The sequence below is a fragment of the Polypterus senegalus genome, chromosome 3, assembly GCF_016835505.1.
Source record: "Polypterus senegalus isolate Bchr_013 chromosome 3, ASM1683550v1, whole genome shotgun sequence".
NCBI classification, from domain to species: Eukaryota; Metazoa; Chordata; class Cladistia; order Polypteriformes; family Polypteridae; genus Polypterus; species Polypterus senegalus.
Genome location: NC_053156.1, coordinates 63,044,890 through 63,070,874, shown reverse-complemented (window position 1 = coordinate 63,070,874; position 25,985 = coordinate 63,044,890). Strand labels below are relative to the sequence as shown.

At 39.8% G+C, this 25,985-nt stretch overlaps 1 protein-coding gene across 3 annotated transcripts in view; it reads right to left on the bottom strand.

Annotated features, from left to right (window-relative positions):
* Nucleotides 1-6,316: 6,316 nt before the first annotated feature.
* spats2 (spermatogenesis associated serine rich 2) overlaps nucleotides 6,317-25,985 on the bottom strand; it is a 33,472-nt gene continuing 13,803 nt past the window's right edge. For all 3 annotated transcript variants that reach the window (XM_039747331.1, XM_039747330.1, XM_039747332.1), the window contains exons 6-13: nucleotides 25,396-25,654; nucleotides 25,083-25,268; nucleotides 24,040-24,175; nucleotides 18,201-18,259; nucleotides 13,229-13,338; nucleotides 12,922-13,024; nucleotides 12,624-12,796; nucleotides 6,317-8,104 (exon numbers count right to left, since the gene is read on the bottom strand). In XM_039747331.1, coding sequence (XP_039603265.1) covers nucleotides 7,871-8,104; nucleotides 12,624-12,796; nucleotides 12,922-13,024; nucleotides 13,229-13,338; nucleotides 18,201-18,259; nucleotides 24,040-24,175; nucleotides 25,083-25,268; nucleotides 25,396-25,654 — 1,260 coding nt within the window. In that variant the 3' untranslated portion in view covers nucleotides 6,317-7,870. The remainder of the gene's footprint in view (nucleotides 8,105-12,623; nucleotides 12,797-12,921; nucleotides 13,025-13,228; nucleotides 13,339-18,200; nucleotides 18,260-24,039; nucleotides 24,176-25,082; nucleotides 25,269-25,395; nucleotides 25,655-25,985) is intronic.

The window sequence follows — 25,985 nt, the reverse complement described above, 5'->3', positions numbered from 1 at the left end:
GGAGGCCATGGCAATGGTCCACCAAGACCTATCCATTGTTCTGTGAAGGTGTGGTCGAGATAAAAATAATCCATTAGTGTTGACAGACTTTTGACTCACTCTGTACTAAATATAGAGAAGAAGAGGCACTGCTCATCGCCTTCTTCATAGCATCCTCCCAGTGAACTGTGGTGGTGGCAGCAGCATTATGCTATGGGGTTGCTTCTCAGCGGCAGGGACAGACAGACTGCCCAGAATGGAGGGAAAGGTAACTGTGATCAACTACAGACAGGTCCATGAAGAAAGCCTGCTGCAGTGTGCATGTAACCTCAGACTGGGGTGACGGTTCACCATTCTGCACGACGATGACCCAAAGCTTCCAACCAAGACTGCACTGGGGTGGATCTGGGACAAGTCTCCAAGTGGCCCAGCCAAACCCCATGGAACAGGGGTGGGCAGCATAATTCCTGGAGGGTTTCAGTGGCTGCAGGTTTTCATTCCAAGCCAATTACTTGATTAGAAACCAATCCTTGTCCATTTCAGAGCTTATTTAATCTGATGGCATGTTAGTTTGCAATGTAATATTCTTATATTGTAGATTTATTTTTCCTTTCCAAGGATATCATCCAAAAGACCTGAAACTTGAAATGGATCATCTCATTCCTCTTAAGTGTGTGAGTGTGATGAATCCACACAGGAGTAAATGGAACCAAGTTAGATGGAGAACTGCTGGCCCCATTGTCATTTGATAGATAGATAGATAGATAGATAGATAGATAGATTTATTAATCCCAAGGGGAAATTCACATACTCCAGCAGCAGCATACTGATAAAAAAACAATATTAATTTAAATAGTGATAAAAATGCAGGTAAAACAGACAATAACTTTATAATGTTAACGTTTACCCCCCCCCAGGTGGAATTGAAGTGTTGCATAGTGTTTGGGAGGAACGATCTCCTCAGTCTGTCAGTGGAGCAGGACGGTGACAAAAGTCTGTCGCTGAAGCTGCTCCTCTGTCTGGAGATGATCCTGTTCAGTGGATGCAGTGTATTCTCCATGATTGACAGGAGACTGCTCAGCTCCCGTTGCTCTGCTACTGATGTCAAACTGTCCACTCCGTGCCTAAAATAGAGCCTGCCTTCCTCACCAGTTTGTCCAGGTGTGAGGTGTCCCTCTTCTTTATGCTGCCTCCCCAGCACACCACCGCGTAGAAGAGGGCGCTCGCCACACCGTCTGGTAGAACATCTGCAGCATCTTATTGCAGATGTTGAAGGACACCAGCCTTCTAAGGAAGTATAGTATAGTATTGTTGCTAATATGAAGCCATTAAAACAGTGAGTGCAGCTGTTTAAGACTGAAATAAGCAAATAAGGGTGAGGACCCTTAACAAGCAACCACTTAAATGTCACTTGAGCAATAATTGACTTCTCATTAATCAACTTGTCTGGAGCACAAACCTGCAGCCACAGCTGACCACCCTTGCCATAGGCCATCTTTTTTGTGAGGCCTGAAGGTGGCAGTTTACGGACGCTTTCCCTCCAATCTAATGGAGCTTGAGAGGATCTGCCAGGAATAATGGGATAACCCATCCAAATCCAGGAATGCTAAGCTTGTGGAGGCTTATCCAGGCAGACGTGAAGCTGTGATTGCTGCCAAAGGGGGTTCTACAAAGTGCTGAATGAAGGGTTTGAATACTTACATGAATGAGAGATTGTGCCGTTTTTGATTTTTAAGAAGTTTGCAAACCTTTCATGTTTTCACTTTGTCATATTGAGTGTAGATTGATTGGAAATTTAAAATTAAATCCACAACCCAAAATGTGCAGAAAGTGAAGGGATCTGGATACTTTGTGAATCCACTGTGTATGGAAATAGTGGTAATGTTAGTCATTATGATATTCATTAGGTGTGATGTAAAATAAACATTACCTTCACAACATTCAAGATGTTTCCAATTTAAATTCATATTTAGATTAAGACCAACTATGTCCCACCCTGCACGGGGTGTTTTTCCTGCCTTGTGCCCTGTGCTGGTTGGGATTGGCTCCAGCAGACCCCCGTGACCCTGTAGTTAGGATATAGCGGGTTGGATAATGGACAGATGGATGGACAACTCTGTCCAGTATAAACTCGTGGCTGTGTTAAAACAGCAGTGGGTTTCAATCGCAAATGAATTTGTACACCTTGTGCTTTCCAAAAGTTCAAAAGCCCTTCATTAATTGTCCTTGAATTCTCTGGAAGACATTTGTGATTAAAGCAAGCGGCCTGTGCTCACCTCGTAAGCCACTTACTCCAGTATGGCACGTGAAACGTGACCCATCCTTGGATGTGCAGCCAGTCCGCCACTTTAGGCCAGTGGACCCAACCCAACATGGCCGCAGCGTTTCTTAATCTGGTCCTCATTCTTTCTTTCTGCCTGACCTCACTGTTTAGAGAGCAGTGCTTTTAAGACAGGGTTGTCAACAGACCTTTTAAAAGCTCACATTTTCTTTGCCATTTTTGTTTTAATCCTCCCTTCTTCCTTACTTGTAGCCAAATGCTGACAACTCTACACTCTAAAGGAGAGCGGTGACATTGCTGCCATATTCAGTGGTCTTGTCCAGCTTCAGAAACATCAATAAGCAGAGAAGTGACAATGGCAGTCAAGTCAAATGCCCCCGGTTTGGTATTCATTGTTGTCAAAATTTGAAAACACTTTATTGAAAGAGCAATGTTAAAAATAAAGCAAAAGAAGCTTACGTATTTAAATATATGGCAAATAAAACAAATATTTAGGGTTTTCTTCAAATAAAAGAACCAAAAAAATGGGCAGCTCAATAAACAGTTAAAAGTGAGAATAACACACCACTTCGTAAAATGGACTCGAGTCACAGGGGCCTCCTCGGACTGAACTCTGGAAGCCCCACACTGGGCCACATAATCAACTTAAGGAGATCACATGCCAGGACTTTTTATTTTTCAGTTGCAGGACCTCACTTATATAATCGCGGTACGTCCGAGACAGTCGTGGCACACCTCAGTCTGCAACGTGCTCGGTCTAAAGCCGATGTCCTGTTAACATGACGTCAGATGAGGTGTCAATTTATTCAAGAAAATCACTGGGTAGATCGAATTACCCAACGGGGTGAGGACTTCTCTGCACAGTTTCCCATTTCCAAAGTACCTCAAGCTCGTCCATGTTTCTGCCGGACAGCCAATTAGCAGTACGGCCCGTCCAAAGGGTTCAAATGTACGGTGAGTTTAGCCACAAGCTCTGCCCCCCTTTTTTTGGTATATAAAATGAGACAATGGCCAAGCTTCTCTTCTGTTTGTGAGGTCCAACATACCCACGTTCCTTATTCATCATCGCTACATTTTATGAATTGTATTTGTGGATGAGCATACATTGGTTGTTTGCACTATGACTAAAGGTAAAATAAAGCCAAGCCTGATGGATTTTGTGGGGACAAGTCATGGACTTCCTGGATTGGAGTTGCTGGGTATGTCGGACTATGGGACTGCCTTCAGGGGAGTGGGCCGCGACCATCACGCCTCTCAAAGATGATGGGACTGGTCGTCTAATGAGACACAGTGTTAAATCAGGCTCTTAAGTCATAGTGGTGGGCTCCGTGTATGTGTGTGTACAAATGCAAGAGTTGACAACCAACAGGCACTCGGCCAAAAGCACAATACAGATAATGCAGGTCCAAGGAACATGGATGTTTTGGAGCCGTTAAGAGGTGAGCGTAGCTGCAGCCTCATCTTTTACAAATGGAATAAAGAAGGGCCAACTCATGGTACCTGGACAGCAGCAGCAAGCAAGCATACAGCAATGGCCCTGTCAGGCAGCACACTACGACGTGTAAAAAGAGGGGACACGGCGGAGATATTTCAAAAAGGTGAAACTGTTCTGGAAAGGCATTACTTTTGTCACCCCAACAAGATTTCTAGTTCGGATGGTCTGATCAGCAACCACAATTGTCAAGTTTGACATCAATGTCGTGTAACGTGCCACTGACTTTACACATGCCAGGCATTTTTAAGAAATCTCAAGGCAGCCATAAGGAAAAGAACAAAAGATTCCATAAAGTTGGGACCGGGTATGCTAATTAACCAACGGAGCGACAGAGAGCGAGCCCCCCACGTCAGATTGGTGGCTTGCTTTTGTCAGGCCAGTGCTGTCAAGGTGGGCTTCAGCACCTGAAAATCCTCTAATCGAAAAGGCAGGTGGACCGCCTGAAAGAATGAGAGACACTTACTTGCATTAACTGTTGAGATGGTAGATGTTTCACAGGAAGGATGTTCTGCACACTAATTATGGTGCTGACATGTTGATTACCTTAGCGCGTGACAAGAATGAGCCGATAAACCGCCCACTTAAGGCCATGTCACACTACACACATTTTGCAGTGATTTTCAGTTACTTACGCAGGCAGTCGGTGTTTGCTCCCATGAAGCCCATCACATAATGCGACATGCTCATCAACTCGGGGTCGGTTTACACACGCATCATGGCTGCCATATGTTCCCAGCATTCTTTTGACACGTCCTCGAATCACATAGTCAGAAATGAACATGACGCGTTATGAAATGAGTGTGCCATGCGCGTGTTCAAGTTGTGTTACGCGACGTCAGCATCGTGGTTTACTATCAACATGTGACGGCTGGCTTACTGCTACGACAGGCTCAATCTGCGTGCTTCGATGTTTGATGAATGGCTCAATGCGCTGAAGCAAATTATCAAACTTAAATGCTGACATGCGGATGTATTCACGGTGCTCTTCTTCATCATTTCTCACACAGGCAATGCAAGCACCGCCTATCCCCCCCATCATCATGGTGTGACACATTTCAAGGTCTCACATACCATCTTCGGTGTCACGGTTCCCATCTTCATTTTTTTTCTTGCACCTTTGCAATAGCATCAGGATGCAAAGAATGTTTATTATTCACACCTTTCTTCCCTTAACTCGCAATGCAGTGAAACTGGATGTCGTTTTCTCACCGTGATGAACTCTCACACTGCCACCTGGTGGAATCCTCCAGATTTACTTAAAGTACGAGCACGAGTATAGAGAGTACACCATTTGCGTAATCACGCGGACGCATCGCGTATCGTTAAATAAAGTCCGAGACACAAGTTTGATTGTCTTTAGTCGTCATGGTGGGGGGCTCTGTGTGCATGAGAGCTGACAACCACCAAATGCTCATCGGAAAGTAAAATGCAGTGACGAGGACTAAGGAACGTGGGCGATTAGGACCTCGCAAACCAAAGCGGCTTGTCCGTCAGATGACACACCACAATGCAAAAAAAGAAGAAAAAGAAAAAAGCAGAGATTGCGGCTGAACTCAGTGTAGTGGTTAACACTTCATACAGTGCCAGCTGTGTCAGGCAGCACATTACTGCCCATCAGCAAAAAGGGGTGCACACAACTGCACTGCACGGTTGGCACACGATGGCTAAACGGGACATCTCTGGTGAATTTCGGTCGTTTAAATGGATATGGTCTGGCAACAAGGTCAACAAATCTGACTAGAAATGGCATAATGAGACATCGGCTTTAAGAGTGAGGACCTGAAGAAGACTACTTTTTAGGGTTTGGGACTGTTTATTTGAGCCAATCAGTGACGCCGTTTCATTTGGGTTGTGGCGGGTGGTCAAGATCCTTACCGAGAGAGAGAGAATTTGTGGGACACTTTCTCCCCCAGGCCGATAGAGGGCAGTCCCCTTGGTTTGCAGTGGGGCCACAGGTTAGGAGTGAGGTAGCTCAGCCCTGTTGGAATCCGTGGCCACTGCCAGGAGGCGCATAGACCTTTTCAGGGCCTTCTTTGGCCACACTTCCACCACCCTCAGTGGTGTGGCAGGAAGCAGCTTTTTAAGAACCTGGAGTCCTTCTGGATGCCCTATAAAAAAAGGCACCAGTCCCACCATACAGGGGCCAGATTTAGGAGGAAGGAGTGGACAAAGCCAGAGGAAGGGAATGGACTGTGCATTGTGGTGTTAGTGATTGGGCGACAAACTGTAAATAAGCACGGGTGTTGAGCTGAACCTGTGTCCTGCATTAGGGCGACAGTAGCCCCCTTGTGGCTTCTTCCAAAGCAGTACCAACATTTTACTGCGACTACTTAACCTCATTTAGAAGTGCCAATTCCTACAGATTAAACAAATCGTGACAGGTAACCTCAACATCCAAACCCGACTTCTGGGTACATTTCTACTTGAAAGCGACTCTCCCTTCCCACTTCATTTCCTTCTGAAATGCGATTGTAGGTTACGCACGTTCAGCCACCACCAACACTGCAAACCAAATCTCTTTACACCCTCCGCGCCCCACAATAAAGACCACATAGCAAAGGTTATCTGCTACTTTCATTTTATTAATAAACAAATCACATAGGAGGAGGACTGACTGACTGACTGACTGACCCAATTAATCTGGCACCGGCCCAGTTTTCTGGAAAACTCTTTGCAACACTAAAGGTCTTTTGAAGGGGGAAATAGGGGTCTTTGGTCCATGATTAAGGACATAAGGGCCAAGAAGACAAAAAAAATAAAAAAAATAAGAGAGACAGACAGACAAAAAGACTAAAGGCACTTTGAAAGTGAACGCTGGACCTGGTTTTGAGACAGTTCAGCTTCCTCCAAAATGGCATGCAGTATAGTATCTTCTGTCCAGTTACAGGATGAAGGCCAAGTAGTGCTGAAGAAGCTGCAGAGGACCCTGGACACTGCAGCTCTGCCTCACTGAGCCAACATGTACAGAGACAGGCTCATATTGAAATTCTCAAAATAAGGTGGAAGTTTCACATGGGAGCACAGAATGTAAACATGGAGAAAAATTAAAAATAAAAAAATACGCATAAGCAAGCAGTTGGTGATGAATGACAATGGCACCTGCAGCAGCCCTTTTAGACGTGGCCCGCCATGTACCAAAAAAAACAGCTGACCACCGGCTGGAAAGTTCCACTGAACCTCGCCAAGCAAGGCCATAGGATCCAGTAGAATTTTTTTTTTTTGCTGCCTCTGGAAACATTGAGGGGGCTTTCAGAATATTCTGTCATGAAGTGTCAGCTTCCAATATAGCATTTAATAAGCTGAAAATTAAATCAAGAAAACTGAAGGAAAAAAAAAAAAACCACAAACAAAAGTTTACAGGTGAAAGGAGAGCACAAAAACCAGTTTGGTTCCCATCCCCAAATGGGCAGGCCACAAACTGGAGGGTAGAGGTTCACCATTTTCAGGGTCAGTCTACCAGAGTTACGCCAACAACTGGTGCTCGATACCTGTAATAGACAAGGCACAGAGAAAGAGGCGGCGTCCACCCAATTCATTCACAAAGGCCATGCCCTCTAGCTAATGCAGCAGTAGAGAGAGGCTGGAGGGGCATCAGGAGGCAGGCTGTTCTTTTACAGAAGACAATGGGCTCTCAGCATCAGGGACGATATCACAAGCACTTGTTCCACTGGCAAGTTTGAAAGTCGAGCTTCCAAAATCAAAATTCGGCTAAAAATCGCTTCTCATTTTAAGCAAGATCCCAAAATTTTGTCGAGTGCTTTCCGCCTGGCAGACATCTGTACATTCACTTTGTCATTGTAGTGTGGCACCTCAAGGAGAGAAGTGAAGGAAGTGCTGGCACAGCCATCATCCTCTCAGAGCAGATTTCTCCCAGTACAGATTAGAGAGCAAAAAAATAAAATAAAAATAGATCAGTCTTCAGAAATCCAAAACTCTTCATGCAAACTAATCTGGAGGAGTTTGGGACAACCAGGCCAACCCAGGATAGCCCAGCTGGTGCGGTTTTCTTCATTTCTAGGTTTCACTTTTCTCTAGACAGCACCAGTAACGATACAGGTTGGGGGGGGAATAGAAGAGAAGGGGCAGCGGCAGCTGACAGATCAAGCAGCAGGATCTCAGGGGTCAGAGGCGGAACAGTTTGTTTGGACAGGACGTGGTGGGAGCCCATTGGGCTGATCTGGTTTGGATGAAGACACTGCAGTTCTGTTGGTAGGACTGTTGTGGGCTTGACTAGGGAAGCGGTTGCTAGTCCGGTTCTGGTAATCGGGACGGCCCTGGTAATGCGAGCCACTAGGCCGTGGACCGCGGGGCTGGTAGCCTTGACCTGGTCTCCTGTTGCCTTGGTAGCCCTGAAGAAAGCCAGAAGGAAGTATGGTCTGTTAGATGCAAAAGGTTACAGCCATTAAAACATTTAGCACTCACCCCTCTTCACTCATTATGGTAGGACTCGTGGGGTGCACAGAGAAGTACAAAGGACAAATCCTCATCCATTTTAATAGTGTATGATAATTTACACCATGTCTACAGTCTTCAGAAGGTTCATAAACCTTTCAGATATGAAGACAAGTAACAACAGGGAAAAAAAAAAAAAAAACAGCAGCCTGTTTCAAATAATAAAAAAAAAAATCTGTAGCAGTAGTTCAGCTTCATTCAATTGGGCTTTACGCTGAAAACAAATCCTAGAAAAAAGCATCTAGTTAGTGCCTCTCACAAAGGCAGGCTATACCTCATCAAGCGACATTTTGAAGCAACACATCCTGGAAGATTCTGGCAAAATACCCAGCTGTTCCTCAGGTTAAAACCCAATAAGTTTTTTTAGTAATTTACCACTTCAGTCGGTCTCTCTGTATAAAAGAGCAGTAAAACCACCAGGGCCGCATTTCCCAGAAGTATGATGGATCTTGGCAATTAAACAAGTAACCCTATGATGATGATGAAGCATGTACAGTGTGTATGGAAAGTATTCAAACGTTGTTGCGACTTATAACAGCCAAGTTAAATAGAGAATAGCAACAGTTCAAAAAGATTTAAAGGATTTCCCCCTCTCCTAAAAATATTGGTAAACTCAATCCAGTGTCAAGTAATCACCTTCTCCATTGCACACCAAGCTAACGGACTTCCACCTGATTTGTTTGGCTATTCTTAGAGAATTCCAGTGCTTGGTAGTGCAGCTGAAATCAAACAATCAACTATGGATGGCAAGGCACTGGCAAAAGATCTCAGGAATAAAGTTGTGTATAGGCACAAGTCAGGAGATGGATACAAAAAAAAAACTGCAAAGGCTTTATCATCAATCTCCAGAAGCACAGTGAAGTCCATAATCAAGAGGTGGAATGTGTCTGGTACTACTAGGACCCTTTCCGAATCAGGCAGGCCCCCAAAAATGGATGGAAGAGTCAAGAGGAAACTGGTCAGAGGGGCTACCAAGAGGCCTACGGCAACTCTGTAAACATGAGTGGCTAAATATTACTCTTGTCTAGATGGGCAAAGTTGGTAGAGGAGGATCCCAACAGTCGCAAGGTTCTATTCAAAGCTAAAGGTGGTTCCACAAAGAACTGACATGTTGGGGGCTATTCCTTTAAGCATATCAGTGATTCTGGTTGAGGTTTTATTTTTTCTGAACTGTTGCTATTTTATCTTTCACTTGGCTATTCTAAGTTGCATTGAGTAAATACAGCTGGAGATTTTTTTTTGTGTGTGTGTCTTCATTTCAGGCTGTAAACCAACAAAATGTGAATATTTTGTAGAGGGGGAATTCTTTTCTATACACACACTAGTAGCTGCTTTTTTGCACATTTCTGAGAATCCCTCTTAAGCATCCACTTATTATGAACGGGTATAAAAGTACTACTTTGTTAACTTGCCACCCTGAAAAAAAAAAAGAAAAAAAAAAAACGCAAAGTCAATTGAAAAACAAACCAATCTACTGACAGTAATACGATGATAGGTTTTCATTATTAGTCTTTCAGTGGAATGAAATAAACTTGTCAAAAAGTTATGAGGTTAACTTGACATTATAATGCTAAGAGTATGACAAAGCAGAAGTATATGTACAAAGTCTGATATGTACGGTTTCCAAGACAAACTGGAAAGACAAGAAAAATTGTGGACACACCATTATAAAGAGATAAAAACAACAAAAAAAAAAAAAAAGACACAATACTTTTACAAAGAAGTCAGCATAGTGTTGTGGGAGAGGATGCTGCTTGCCTTAAACAACGAGAAAAACAAAAGTTGTATGATACAAGGAGAAAAATAAATAAATAACTAAATAAATACCACCTGGACAGCCTGCTGGCAGTTTGTAAATTCATTGCGTATACAGTAAACCTAATTCTTATACCCTAACCCCCACCTAACAATTAAAGTAAATTCAGTTATAGATTAGACATTTCCCCCCACTCCTTTGGAGAGTATATTAAAATTGTTTATTTCTAATATTATACATTACATGGAATAACGAGTATAATACAATATAAAAAACCCACAATAGTACTTCTAAAGACAGTGGAAGCCCATTTTCCACATACAGAAGCTGTGCGTATGCCTTGCATTCCACCACACTACGTGTTTGCAGATGTGCTGTGTTGTATTGTTCTTCAGACACCACCATAGGGTTGGTTACAGGTGTCACCAGGCATGCACAAAAGCCATACCGACTACAGAAGGACTTGTCTTTCAACATACCTGTCAAATTGGCTTAGATGAAGACACCACTGATACTCCAGGGCATTTGGCCACACAATTTTGAAATCACAGCCATGTTCAATGCAGAGAACCTTTATGGCAGGTGTAACGAGACTACAAGAGGCTGAATGTATGAATGGGTTTCAGTTATATTCCACTGGCTTCATTTACATAATGTGTAAGTGTGGAGTTTGAGAGATGGTATTTAGAGACAAATACACAGAATTCAATGGATATTTTTCTTATTACAGCTACAATTAAGACCTAGTAGCTCTGTCCAAATGAATCGCCTCCAGTTTGTCTATAAGTATATAAGCATATAAGTATATGTCAGTCAGTATATATATATATATATATATATAAAAAAATGAATTGCAACACAGAAAAGGTTTCTGGGAAAGTAAAACTAGTTGCTATCTATCTTATAACACCAAAAACGTTTAAAGAACACAGAAATATCATCACCTTTAAACTTTAATTATTATTATATATTATTATAATTAGTATAAATTATTTAAATTCATATATCTATAAAATGTAATACTATGAATGAATTAGTGCATCTCACCATGAAAATGAGATCATCTCAAGTACAAATGTGTTCCAAGAGCCGTCATAATGTCGAGTTTAATGCATTGTGTGTGGCGCCCACTGCCTGGGCCTACAGACAGTACAAGAAGTAGCCAGTTTAAAAACGATAAGTTTGGTGTTTTTCAGGTCAAAGTTATTTCTCCACAAACATGTTATATATGCATGTACCAAGCAAATTGTGTTCTAAAATTAATATTTTTCTATCTTTTTAAAAAAAAAAATTTGCAATCTATGGGACATCTGCCACATAGTTGGTTTTGTTTCGATTTACTTCCGCATTTACATGAGAATTCGCACAGGTAAATAAAAAGAACCATATACTTTACCACATGGGGGGAAAAAAAAAAATAAAATATCAGGAATATGCAATACACAGCTGTCTTAGCTTCAAAAACAGACAGATTTTCCTCTGTGCCCCATGACCTCCACTGTATAAGCACCAGAGCAGGCAAGATATGCATTTTTTTTTAATTTATAGAAAGCACTTAGCTTTAGAACACAACTTCGAGTGGCAAATGTATAGTTAGCATGTTTATGAAGAAGTAACTTCAACTTGGAAAAATACCAAATTTCTCCTTTAAGAAGCACTGTGTGATTAACGATTAGGTTGGCGAGCACATAAAGCACGTTAAATCCTGCATAATCTATGTATGGTCGGTTTTGAGAAACTCTCAGTCGTAAGTTGGAGTTGACAATGTTATTTGTGTTAAAATGCCCAGATCAAGTGCACACAAAATCTCCCAATGGTCTCCTGTAGAATATACAAAGCGACAGTAAAAGCGAACATAAGCAGCTCGGGTGGTGAAATACAAGACTAGAACTTGCTTGACGATAATTTGATAAACTATAAAAAGTTGTCTTTTTGCCAAGTGGCAATCATAAACATATAAAAACCTAAGGAACCATAAAATAAGGGTGCTACTTTCTATTTATACCAAGAAGAAAAATGTTAAGTCCATTTCTCGCCAAATCAGCATTTATATTAGTAAACAAGAGGCAATTTCCAATAAAGACAACATCTCACCGTTGTTCTGGTGAAATAAGAGTCCTTAGAGGTCACCCAGTAGAAATAGCTCTGTGCAAAATTAAGGAATTGTAAAATGCAGTGGCAACCTTCTTCACATCTTCTGCTTTTTTCAGTGCCGTAATCATATAAATTATTGAAAAATTGAATCTATGATCTCAAACCCTGTGGCAAAGCATTCAAAGCAGAACCGATAGGACAAACATGGCACTTGATGTTTAAGACTGCTTTTTCTCTTTGATTACAATTGCTCTGTCTGATTTTAACTTTTGTACTTTACTTTTGTTCGTGGTCATTGAGTGTTTAGAAAGGTGCCTACAAGTAAATAAAATGTATTTTTATTAGCCTTTTTCCTTTACTTTTGTCAATAAAAATGTGACACTGGCGGCAATGGCCAGTTTATGCAACTTTTAGGTTTCTACCAACTTACTTGTGTTAATGCTACAGACCAGGAATTAAGTGGGTCATCTTGTTACTTCTGTTTGAACTAACAATTCAAAAACTTTATAAGATGGTTAACCCAGGAATTGTCTTGTCCTGTGTGCGAGATGATGCTTTTAACTCACCTGTCTCTGGTTATGCTCAGACCGCGGCCCAGCACTGCGGGGGCTGTATCCCAGGCCCTGGGGTGCAGGGGTAGGTTGTGGATGCAATTCTGGTATGCTGGGACTGGTCAGAGAGGTGGAAGAGGCTGAACTGCAGCGGGAACGACTGGAGTAGCTGGTGTTTGGGTGATAGACTACAGAAATAGACACAAAGTTGGACAGGTGGTTTAGAAGCTGAGAAAGATGGGGAAAATAATAATAATAATAATAATAAATTTCCAACCAGCCAGTAACTTTGCTCAATCAATCTTTAGCTCACCTTGTCCAAACCCCACAATTGCTTCCTTGACTGGCTCCAATTTGTACGTAAACTTGACAGCTCGACCCAATTCTTCATCGTATTTGCGTTCACTGACAAAATGCTAAAAGGAAAGTTCAATAAAAAAAAAAAAATTTAAAAACACAAGTAAAAACATTTTATAGAGGCATGACAAGTCTAAAGGGAATAAAATGACAAAACTGATCAACCAATGAAAAAAGAGCATAATGAACTATGGGAACTCTGAAATTAGCTACCCCTGAGGGCAAACTGGATTCACACTCTAAATCCATAACCCTTCACCAACCTTAATATCAGCCCTCAGCTCGGACAGCTGTTCCTCAGACATGGTACCCACTTTATCAGTGAGTCTCCTCAACTCCTCAGCCTTCTTTTGGCGGCCATTGAGAATTGCCACTAGAAAACAAGGAGGTAAAAACAGGTCTGAAATACAGCAACACAATGAAAGACAACTAGTCTTGCTCAGGAATATCTTCATTAATGGTCACTTCACATTATCACTACTATGTAATCTACAGGCATGTATTCGTTTTACCATTTTAATTAGAAATTCATACAGATAACGGGTAGTGCAGAAGAAAAAGGAAAAAAAAAAAAACTGTCAGATTATAGTCAAATATGGAAAGCACATGGTTGTGTGGAACTGTGGAATTATGGATCACCCAGATTAGCAGATATCTGGTGTTAAGTGAAATGTAATAAATGAGTAAATGCAAAAGAAAAACTAGATAATGGCCAAGAGCTGAAGTCTGGGTGATACACAACTGCCAATGTCAAATTACGTGGACCATTTGGGAGATGTGCAAAATGATTCATCCAAACTTTAAGGCAGACATCAAAACATGAACCCCTTTAAAGGATATAATAAAAAAGGCCAAAACTAAAACGTTTTGTTTCCCACCGTCCTCATGTCTTTCTAATGGACAAAGCGGACACATTTGGACAGAATATTATGGCAAAGTGAACCCTAGTGAGGGATGTCACCAACTGGGTTATGTCATCTCTAAAGAATTAGGCTGCTTTTCCATTAGCTCCCAGAAGGTTAATTTCTATCAGGTCTCCCCACTCCAGTCCCAAAGTCCTTCCAATTAAATGTAACATTTCTCAGCATGGTTACTGTGGTGGTGGCACAGCCCATATCATCGAAGTTTTAATTTTGGGCAGCTTCCTTAAACTCTCACTTTATTTGTTTGAATTAGTTTTGCACAATACTTTTTTTTTTTTTGCAAAATGGAGTAAAAATGTTCTATTACAACTGTAGGAATTTTAAAGTGAATTCACATGTGATGCACAGTAAAGGAGGGAATATTACACAAGTTAACCACCCTATTTGGAGCAAAAATGGTACAAAAATAAATAAATAAAACATGCAGTGAAAGAATCAATAGGGCAAAAGGGATGGGGTAATGCGGCATCTGCTACACACAACAGACATGGAACCAAACGGCCAGCCTCATCCAAGTTCCTTGTTACTAGTAAGAAGTCTTTCACAGCCAATACTCATGAAAGTATGCATATAATAACAAAATGACAAAGGCACCCTGATTATGGGGCTCCAAAAAAATAAGAAAATTGCATTACAAAGGATTGAGCTGAAAGAAAAAAAAGTTACACATTTCAAGCACAGCTCGCCAGAAGGCAAGTAGATAAGTGAGCTTCAGTTCAGAATTCAGTGCTTTAAATTAACCACATTTCTCTCAAGCATATTACTACACACACAGTAGTTTAAACGTGCAGATACATAGCAGAACTATTTGTAATTTGCACAGACTTGTGCAGTGTCACTCACAAATACACACATCTAGTTAGCATTTCAGCTCCTTAACTACTTGGTCACAATGGCTGCTTATTATAAAGCAAAAGCAGGGTAGCAACAGCATTATTGTGCAAGAAAATGTTTCTACATCAGGACCTTCGAAGACCCTCCAAGGACTGATGTATCCTTTCTGCATTTTAAGTACAAAGAAATTCTGGTACAAAACTTGCTGCAGTCTACTATAGGTAATGGCAAACTTAGTCTACCAGTGACCCAAAACATGCAGTCCAAATAAAATGGTACACACCACTGGAATGAGACAAAAAATAAATAATCTGAGATTAAGTATGTGGCAGGAGTTCAAAAAGGTATCCATTTAAATGAATCTAAACAAATCTGCAAGAAAAAAAAAAAAAAAAAGTAAGCAGATACACTTATGTACCTGCTTTTTGCTTCCCCTAGAGGTAGGCCTAAACTAGAAACACACACACACACACACACACAATGTATAAATATGTTAACACAATAAACCAAAAACTTTATGGGTCGGTCTGTCCATCCATCAGGCAATATAGTTAATTTTTGAAAAAGTGAATCCTACACTGCATTATAAAACAGACACCTCTCTTATTGTATATGCACAGTTTGTATTCTTAAATAGCTGAAATAGGACTCGATATTCTGAGTAAATTAGGTGAATACCATCAGCAAGATTGTTGGGCTGAGTAACCTGTTCCTAAAATTGTTCTAATGTTCTGACCAGTTGATAAGATGGGCTTTATAAATTTATTTATTCCAACACAAACATTAAATGTTTTTGTATAAAATCACCAAGGATTTGAACCGGTCCTCGTGTTCATGTTTTCTACAGCAAAGATGATTCTGTAATTAAGTTTCTATATTAGTCCTAATCCTGGGGTGTATTCTCCACAATATTACCGTATGTATTTGTGTAGCTTTTTTACATACTTGTTATTCACCTGTAGCAACATTCCTCTTAAGCAAGTACCATTAAAAGTGTCTAATTACACAACAATCATGACATTTCCTTTAAAAGACAATAGTCAGCATATGAATGGATTGCTCAACACGTCTTAACTCGGCAAAAAGAAAAAACGGCTATAAAGATAACGCAAGAATGTTGTATACGGTATGCAGAGACACACACAGAGTCACAAAACCATACATTAAAGTTATTAAGTACAAAATTAAGTTGCCCAAGAAGGGCCAGAGCAGAGCAGATTGTACTTTAAGGAGACTTGTGTCTTTCGATGTGTGCCGCATGCTGCTGCAAATGTTTTACCAGTCCATAGTGGTCAGTGTGTTGCTCTACATGATGGTCTCCTGGGGAAGCAACTTGAGCTCAAAAGAATCACAATTCCTGAACAAACTGATCAAGAAAACATGCTCCATCACGATGCTAACCTCATGGTGGGGATTTTTCATGATGACCTCCACTTTTGCCACCATCTTCTTTTCTACAAGAGCTTCCACACTGGAAACTGGAAGCCATCATGAAAAATCCCCTCCAGGAGGTATGATCTTGAAGCACTTTTAGCCACAGGCTCATTCCACCACGGTGTGCTAGAAAAGCATCTCTGGGGATCTTTTCTGCCTGCTGCTCTCAGGCAATTTAATGACAGACACTTTAGTTCACTTTGAAATTTCAGAACACTATACATTTATTTAACTGATTGACCGACTGCATTATTAGTCCTGCGACTCTATATTTTTATCAATGTTTCTGCTGTTGTATGCATCTTTATTTCCCCTTGGGTTAAATAAAGTTTTTCTAATCTAATACAAAGACTCGAGGGTTATCTACCAACATCAGTGGTATTGCCCACAAATGAAAAGCCCATCTGACCCAAAGCAAAGTGTTCAAGCTTATCCTGTTCTGCCTACCCAGTTTGCCATCAGTGGGTGTACATCATTTGACTGCTTACTTTACTTTTCTACAAATGCTTTGAAGTGCATATAGATTACATCAATATTATCTAAAGACTACTATGGGGAAAATGCTCTACAACTGAATGAAATCCTAACCAGTTCATTGCCCACGTGGTGTCTGTACATTGTTCGAGTTTTCTCTACCTACTTCACTTTCCTACATTTTCAAAGCATGCATGCTGGTTAATTGGACAACAAATTGTAGCTCTAGGAGTGAATGAGCGTGCATTTTCCATGCAATGAACTGGCATGCCTTTCAGGTTTTGCCAGTGGCTCCTATCTTCCTCCTCACACTGCTGTGAAAGGTTACTGCACCTTCTAAATCCTTGAAATTGATTATGGAGGTCTGAAACTAGATGGATGTAGATAATGTTAAATCCTCTTAATGCAAATTCAGGATAGAAGTTTGATAGAATTCTATAAATAAAGGGCACTAAGCAAGTGCTGGTTTTCGAACTCTTGGGATGTTGGCCAATAGATTACGCAGATTTTTTGGCTGTAGGAATATAACACAATGTAAAAAGCGCTAATGCACCGCAGACACAAACCCACAACACTTACAAATAAGCTCCTGTTCTGACACCAGGCTTTGTTTCAAAACGCTGCATGGTTAAAAAATATGAACTAAAACTGACTGCATTGTAATTTAAAAGTGTACTACATTCACTGTTGCTAAGCAATAAGAAATGTGCTGTACCGAAATAAAAAAAATAAAAAAATCAAATAGGAAATTAAAGGCAGTGCTGCCAAGCTTCTAAGATAATACAACGAGGAGCTCCACATGTCATTTTGTGATATAAAACACAAAAGGTTTAGCACAGGAGGCACTACAAGAAATGAAACTGGAGAAATCTCATATCAGTATTATAGAAACTTGACTTTGTACATTTTAGAATTATATGCAAACAAGATGCAATTCCAACATCGTGAACTCTGCCCCTTATGTAATGTCACAAATCAGCAGTTATCCCTGGTCACATGAAACGGGCTTTTAAATGGTGTTGGCTCCTCCCAACTTCAGGACCTTGGACCCTTCTTAAGGCTAAAGGTTCATTTACCAAGATGGTTAAACAATTTACAGACAATTCAGAACTGTATCACGGTTTCTGTATTTCAGGAACAGTCTTTTTCAAAACTAAACAGTATTGATTTAAAAGAAACACACAAACTCCCCCATTCGATCAGGAAAACAAAGATATAACCCTTCTGTTTACAAGGTGACAAGAGCAAAGATCCATTTGGTTACCAGTTACAGATTCTATGCCAAATGGCAGGAAGTTTTCCACCACACAATTTCAACTCCTTTTTTGTTTAGGTCTCATTGTAACCTTCTCACTAAAAAGCAGGAAATCTTGAGTATGATAATCAAGTCTAAACTGCCCTGACTGTTTACTCTAAAAAAAGATGAACGCCTCTCTAAATAAGCAAGCAAAGGGAACTCTGTTACAAAACCTAAGGAGCACGTCCACTGTTCAGGGTATACGTAAAAAGCACAGAGGTAAGACACTGCACAGCGCCAACAGCTGCTCCGGCAGACAATGTGGTCACTCACATGCTTCTGCTTTCACTTTGTCCATTTCACCAAGCAAGGCTACTTCCCGGTCCATTAGGCTGAAAAGGGAAAAGAAAGAACATCAAGTGTGTGGCACAACTTGTATGTTAATCTATAAAAGATGCATCAATGACAGACCCAGTGCTTCCAGGGTAAGGTGGCACAGGATTTCCAGATCTACTGATGTTGAAAAGGTTACAGTTTAAAAATAAAACAGAAGTGAATAAATACACCTCACACCATTTAGCCTCAGTTTTGTTGGAAATCATGGCAAACAAGCCATTAAGTTATTTAAACTATATGAGATTTGACCACTGATATACATCATTTTCATTGTTTTAAAGCACATGATGATGGCACACCCTTATCACATTAGGATATAGTACACTGATCTTATCATCATCTTCCTTTCCCACAAAAAGTTATATATAAAGATAATTAACTTCTGCCAAATTGCTTACCAAAAAAAATAATAATAATGACAGCCACAGAATGTGAAAATGAATAAATGTGAGAAGTAAAATGCCAAGAATAAGGCTGATAAAGATGAGACCTGGAACCAAAACAAATTGTGAATTGTTACCAGATGAGCTAACCCTCCAGACCCCCACCCCCATAACAGTAAGCCTTCCAACTGAATAAAATGAGACAGCAAGCCAGCAGGGCAGTAAAAGTGCTCCAGTAGTGTGCTCATAAGCCAACGGTGTTCCACCACATACTGTACCACTTGGAAAACAGTTCTAAAAGAACGGAGATTGGTGGGAAATTATTGATCCAGTATTGTATAAGGCAAGGGTACTGCTTGAACATGTGCCAAGGTAAACGGGTACTTGATGGACAACACTACACCCAAGAAGGGCCCATTCAGGCCTATGCAATAAACAATTTTGATCTGAATTATCCTCTGTCTGACAGAAAAGTGAGGCCCAATCCATTTTAAGTTGGACTGTCATTAAACTTTAATAAAAAAAAAAAAAAAAGAGAAGTAAAAAAAAAAATTGCAAGGTTCTGCTCCCAACACTACTTTAGACTTTAGACACTGTTGTTGTAAAAGCACTGGTGCCGGCTTTTCACATTACAAAGCAGTACAACGGACAGAAGAAATAAAACCTCTGTAGGGAGGAAAGGGAAGGTTCTAACATGAGTTTAATAAATAAAAGTCCTCTTTTTAAACAAAAGGGATAAGATTGACTGACAATGTATTCACAATGCTACAAGTATGGAGTATAAGGACTACTGAGTACTTTAAATCCTTGCCATATATAACCTTCTTAACTAAAGTGTAAATGACAGAAGCACTTCTAATTCAAAATCCATCCATCCATTTCCCAACCCGCTGAATCCAAACACAGGGTCACGGGGGTCTGCTGGAGCCAATCCCAGCCAACATAGGGCACAAGGCAGGAACCAATCCTGGGCAGGGTGCCAACCCACCGCAGGACACACACACACCCACACACCAAGCACACTCTAGGGCCAATTTAGAATCACCAATCCACCTAACCGGCATGTCTTTGGACTGTGGGAGGAAACTGGAGCGCCCGGAGAAAACCCACGCAGACACGGGGAGAACATGCAAACTCCATGCAGGGAGGACCCGGGAAGCGAACCCGGGTCTCCTAACTGCGAGGCACTAATTCAAAATATTATCAGCAATATCATCAGTATGATAATATACAGAATGTTACATCCCAGCTGCTGCTTCAGCACAAAGTCCTCCGAAAGCTTATTTGCTTAGTTAACCAGGTAAACTGTAAAGGTGTTGACCAAGACAAAGCCACAAGGACAGCACCCATCTTTGTTTGTCTGCCTGTTGTCTCATTAGCTCCACACAGGATTTTCACACTGCCTCCTTCACTTTAAAATATATTTATGCCTGAACAAAGAAAAGCTCTAAAGCAGTTTAAAATCTCACCCTATATATCACAACAAGGCATATTTACAGGGGGATACTACAGTCATCGGGGACATAACTATCCGAATATTAACAGGGCAAAACTTGTAAATAGAGTACAAGAGCAGCTACTATTTTTTTTTTAGCACAGTATGTTAAAGCACTGACGTGGCAGGAAGCTTGTCTGGATTTAGTATTTTGTAATAATCAGGGATAGAACTGAGGATGTAGAGGTCCATAATATAATAATACACTTATGTTTTGGAAGAGCACTGATGTTGAAGACCAAAACTGTTAAGTTTAGTAGGACAAATTTTCAACAGATACAGCAAAATCTAAAAGGGATAAACTGGGATAGGTTTTTAAGTATGGAGACAGTCAAGGTGCAGTGGAACAGGTTTAAAAAAAAAAATATAGGTGGAATAGGTATGAATGTTTTACATTTAATGCAGAACAGGTACAACCCAAAAATCTAGAATTACTAGAAAATTAAAAAACACACCACACAAACTATGCACTGGGTAATTAAGAGAAAAAGATGCTGCAAAGGGACTAATCACTCCAATGTGAATCGTAAGGAGTATGACACAATCAGAGTAATGATTAAGAAAGATATTAGGGAAGTTAGAGAGAAATGCAGCAGATAAGGCAAAAGATGACCCAAAGGAGATTCTTTTAATACTAAAAAACTGAAAGAACAGTCAAGAAGGAAGTGTATTAGAAATGGTAAAGGGAAAACTAAAATATACAAACAATGAAATATCAGATGCTCTAAACTTGCATTTTTATGAAGGCTTCACATGTGAGGAAGTGGATAACCTCACAATCATAAAAGGGACTATACTAAGGAGGCACAATTTGTAGTGGGAGAAGTACTGCTTAGATTAAATAGGCTGAACCAAGCAAAATAACTGGGATCAGATAATATTTACCCTTGAGTTCAAGTACATATATAAACCCTTGACATAGTATATATATATGACCTGAATGACCTGTTCTCACTCTACATTTTCCTAATGGTCTGATCAAGGAAGCACTTTGCTTTATTTTTGTAGATTACCAGTTATCCCAAATCAGGCTTCACCTTACCCAGTCTAGGGATGTTGCAATAGCAGAATTTCTGTATTTGATTCCCAATTAAGTTTTGATACCATGACAAAAACAGAAATGCCATTCAATAGTTGTATTAATGTACCTCCATTTATTGAAATGAATACTGTACCTTTTCCTGTAACACAATATATTAAGAACATCTTTAAAATACTGGCATATCCATCAATTGGATACCTCTAATTTATGCAAACAAGTATTGGTATGCCCTGCGGTGGGCTGGCGCCCTGCCCGGGGTTTGTTTCCTGCCTTGCACCCTATGTTGGCTGGTACTGGCTCCAGTGAACCCCCTTGACCCTGTAGTTAGGATATAGCATATTAGATAATGGATGGATGGAAGTATTGGTACTCCTAAATATAAAAATGCAATGCAAGGCTTGAATTTTAATGTGTGGCAGAGATGGGTATCCCCACAGTGCAATAAATCAGGGGTTTATAATCTTGGGGTGGATTTATTAAAAAGAAAAAAAAAAATCTATATCATGAACTACCTAATTGATCTTGGCATGTGCGCACTCTAAATTTAATCTCCCACATGCTCTATCCAGTAGCTGAAAAATACTGTTTTAAATACATAATAAATATAAAAACTCAAAACCAATTATATATGTACTGGTGAATTAGTGTGCTTCAAAATAATTCAATTTAAACCAACTCTTCAAAGCTGTTTTTGTAATATGTTTTTAAAGTCTGGTGTGTTAGAGGATCAAATCTGTCAATCTGCTATTGTAAGATTTACAGTACATTTACATCATTAGCTGGTTAAAAATATTACTAAAGAGTAATATTTAACAGTATATATATATATATATATATATATATATATATATATATATATATATATATATATATATATATATATATATATATATATATATATATATATATATCTCTGTTCAATCGTCTTGGGCCTTCTTTGTCGCACCTTCCTCTTTATGATGCCAAATGTTCTCTATAGGTGAAAGATCTGGACTGCAGACTGGCCATTTCAGTACCGGATCCTTCTCCTACGCAGCCATGATGTTGTGATTGATGCAGAATGTGGTCTGGCATTATCTTGTTGAAAATGCAGGGTCTTCCCTGAAAGAGAGGACGTCTGGATGGGAGCATATGTTGTTCTAGAACCTGAATATATTTTTCTGCATGGATGGTGCCTTTCCAGACATGCAAGTTGCCCATGCCACACGCACTCATGCAACCCCATACCATCAGAGATGCAGGCTTCTTAACGGAGCGTTGATAACAACTTGGGTTGTTCTTATCCTCTTTGCCACACTCCATTTTAAATGATCCCTGGCCTAGTGACAACGCCTGAGCTTGTGGATCTTGCTTAGAAATGGCTTCTTCTTTGCACTGTAGAGTTTCAGCTGGCAACGGCGGATGGCACGGTGGATTGTGTTCACGGACAATGGTTTCTGGAAGTATTCCTGAGTCCATTCTGTGATTTCCTTTACAGTAGCATTCCTGTTTGTGGTGCAGTGTCGATTAAGGGCCGGAGATCATGGGCATCCAGTATGGTTTTACGGCCTTGACCCTTACGCACAGAGATTGTTCCAGATTCTCTGAATTGGATGATGTTATGCACAGTTGATGATGATAGATGCAAAGTCTTTGCAATTTTTGCTGGGTAACACCTTTCTGATATTGCTCCACTATCTTTCTCGCAACATTGTGGGAATTGGTGATCCTCTACCCATCTTGGCTTCTGAGAGACACTGCCACTCTGAGAAGCTCTTTTATACCAATCATGTTGCCAATTGACCTAATTAGTGTTTATTGGTCTTCCAGCTCTTCGTTATGCTGAAATTTACTTTTCCAGCCTCTTATTGCTACTTGTCCAAACTTTTTAGGATTTGTTGACACCGTGAAATTTTGAATCAACATATTTTTCCTTTAAAATGATACATTTACTCGGATTAAGCGTTTGATCTGTCATCTACGTTCTATTACAAATAGAATATTGACATTTGCCATCTCCACATCATTGCACTTTTTGGAATCCGGTTTGTGTGTGTGTATATATATATATATATATATATATATATATATATATATATATATATATATATATATATATATATATATATATATATATATATATATATATATATATATATATATATATATTATATGCAAATCTGACCCAAGCACAAACTTGAACTGTATACACCGGTTAGAAAATGGATAGATGTTTGGACTGATATGCTCATTACAGTCTAAGATATGAATGCAAAGCCTCATTTCATATATTGGAATGGCTAGGACACTATTTAAATGTAATTAATCTCATCTTTTCATCTCTATGCTTATATAACAATACGAGTTAAACAATTACATCCAATTTGATCATTAATGCTGTTTCGCTTTCAAAGCGCACACAAATCAGTTTTTGAACTAATTCCATAATGGGATAAAAAGGTGTCAATATTACAAGCCTGCATGTGCATTTTTCTTTTTTTTTTTTTTAATTTAATGGAGGATGAAAAAAATCTTGCACTTGTGCAGTGAAAATCTCCTGAACAAACACAAAAACCATTTTCAGACATGCATGGTGCAGTTTTTTTTTTGGACATTTGTAAAAGTGATGCCATTTCATCACCATAATGAGATGTTATTATACATAGTTTTTATTATTTATTATTGCGTCTTCTGGACTAATTCATCTGCTTGCAGTCATACAGGTTTGCAGTTCCGACTTTCTTGGTAGTAACAATACTATAAAAACTGCTGGCACCATTACATTTTAGGAACTTTGGAGTCAAATTCCTTATCCAATCTTTGCAGTGGCACCTTTAGTGCTCCACAGAATCTATAAAAAAAAACACTAAAACATACCATGTCTGCAGCTCAGCAAAGATCTGCTTCATTCTCTTAATGGACGAGTCCATCTCCTCCTTTACTACAACTCGGTAGCGTGTGAGTGAGGCCATGCATCTCTGTAGGTCCTTGACAGACTTGTCGATATTAGATGCTATAAGCAGGAAGGAAAAATACCCAGAAAGATTCATGAATCTGTACACTAGATGAAACAAAAAAAAAAATCTTTTGATAACATGCTAAGATTTCTGCCCATCCCATTTTCAAATGACAGGAGGCTTTATCCTATTCAATCCCACAAATACCCAATTTGGAGCAACTCACTTAACCTGCTAGTATTGTAGTATTTTTTTATTTTATTTTTTTTTTAAAAAACAACAACAACTAGGGGGAATCCACTGCATTACGGCAATTTAATCAATTTTGCAAAATTGTCAACCACATAAATCCAAATCTATGACGCATAAACCATTAAGAATTAAAAGCAAGTAGCTCCATTGCATGCAAAATGCCTTAAAGCCCATGTTCAGTCTTTATGCATTATAACAAATTTGCCACATCTGTTTATAATAGGCCAGGCATGAGGCTGGATATTAAAATGAGAAGGTGGTTGCCAAAAAAAAAAAATTATATTATATAATACACACACACACACACTCACACAGCACTTTCCTTATTGATAACTGAAGACCTTTATAATTTACAAAGAAACATTATCATAAGTGTAATGAAATGTTCAGAGGTGAGCAGTGGAGCCACATCAGTATTTATTAGGCCTTAAAAGCAAATAAAAAAAAATACCCCAACAAAAAGAGAAAAAAAAAAAAAAATTTGATCCATCAAGCTTTGTTTGGCTTGCCAGCAGCCAAGTTGTCCTTTAAATGCCGATTAGAGGAGATACTAGGCCATCAAGATACCTTCAAAGTTATACTGCTTGTCCCAAATTCCCACAATCCTTTGCACAAACAAATGCTTGCGGATGTCAATGTTGTCTTAAGTTCATCCGTCCAGCCACTAGTACAGATGCACATTATTGAAAATGTCACAGGTTTTCAATTTACCTAGTTTCTTACTGCCAGAAGAACCAAGAAGCAAATCATCTGGCATTACCAGAAGCGGAGATGAAACTGGGTGGGAGCTCTGTCTTGACCTTGTATTTGAGCTCCTCTGAGGTTTGGAGCCCTGAGAGGTAACAGATGTAGTCTGTTGGCCGTGTGGCTCTACTGTACATGGTCCCTCCTCCTGCTCTATAGAAATAAGAGAAAAATTAACAAAATGTAGCATAAGAAGATATGTTATAAGATGTATAATGTCTTGAAAATCTAATTTTAACCTTGACAATAATCAATTTTGACACTTCTGAAGGCTTCCTACCTGTAGGATCAGATACCTCTGGTGTAGCAGACTCCGAGTCTTCCAGCTCATGGTGATCCACAGATATGGAGTCGAGCTGCTCACTGAGGGAGTCCACAGATTCCATGTCATTGAGGGACCCATTAGCATGGAATCCATTTAAGCCTTCCTTTTCTGAGGATGTGACAGACTGCGTTCCTTCAGTGTTAGTCTGGCTGGGCTCCACCAGACCATCATTGGCCGGTGTCGGAGGCTTTGGTTTTGGTTTCTTCTTTCGAGTCTACAAAACAGGTAGGGAGGCACATACAGAATGCTATTACCAAGTGAACACCTAAGATTGTGCAGTTAAAAAAGTCAAATAAACCACCAAAACACAAGAGTGTTTGACAGGGATGTTTAATCAGCAGTTTTCCTTCATCTAGCAGTTTTAACTGGTGAAGCCCAACAGACTGAAACAAATTTCAGTCCTCAGCAGGCTTAGATCAGTAATCAAAATCTATCCCGAGGCAAAAAAGGGAAGAAACATGGCATTCCATGAGAAAAAGGCTTGCATGGATTTCCACACATCTTGCATCATTGTATTATTTCAAATGATAACAAAATTATCTATC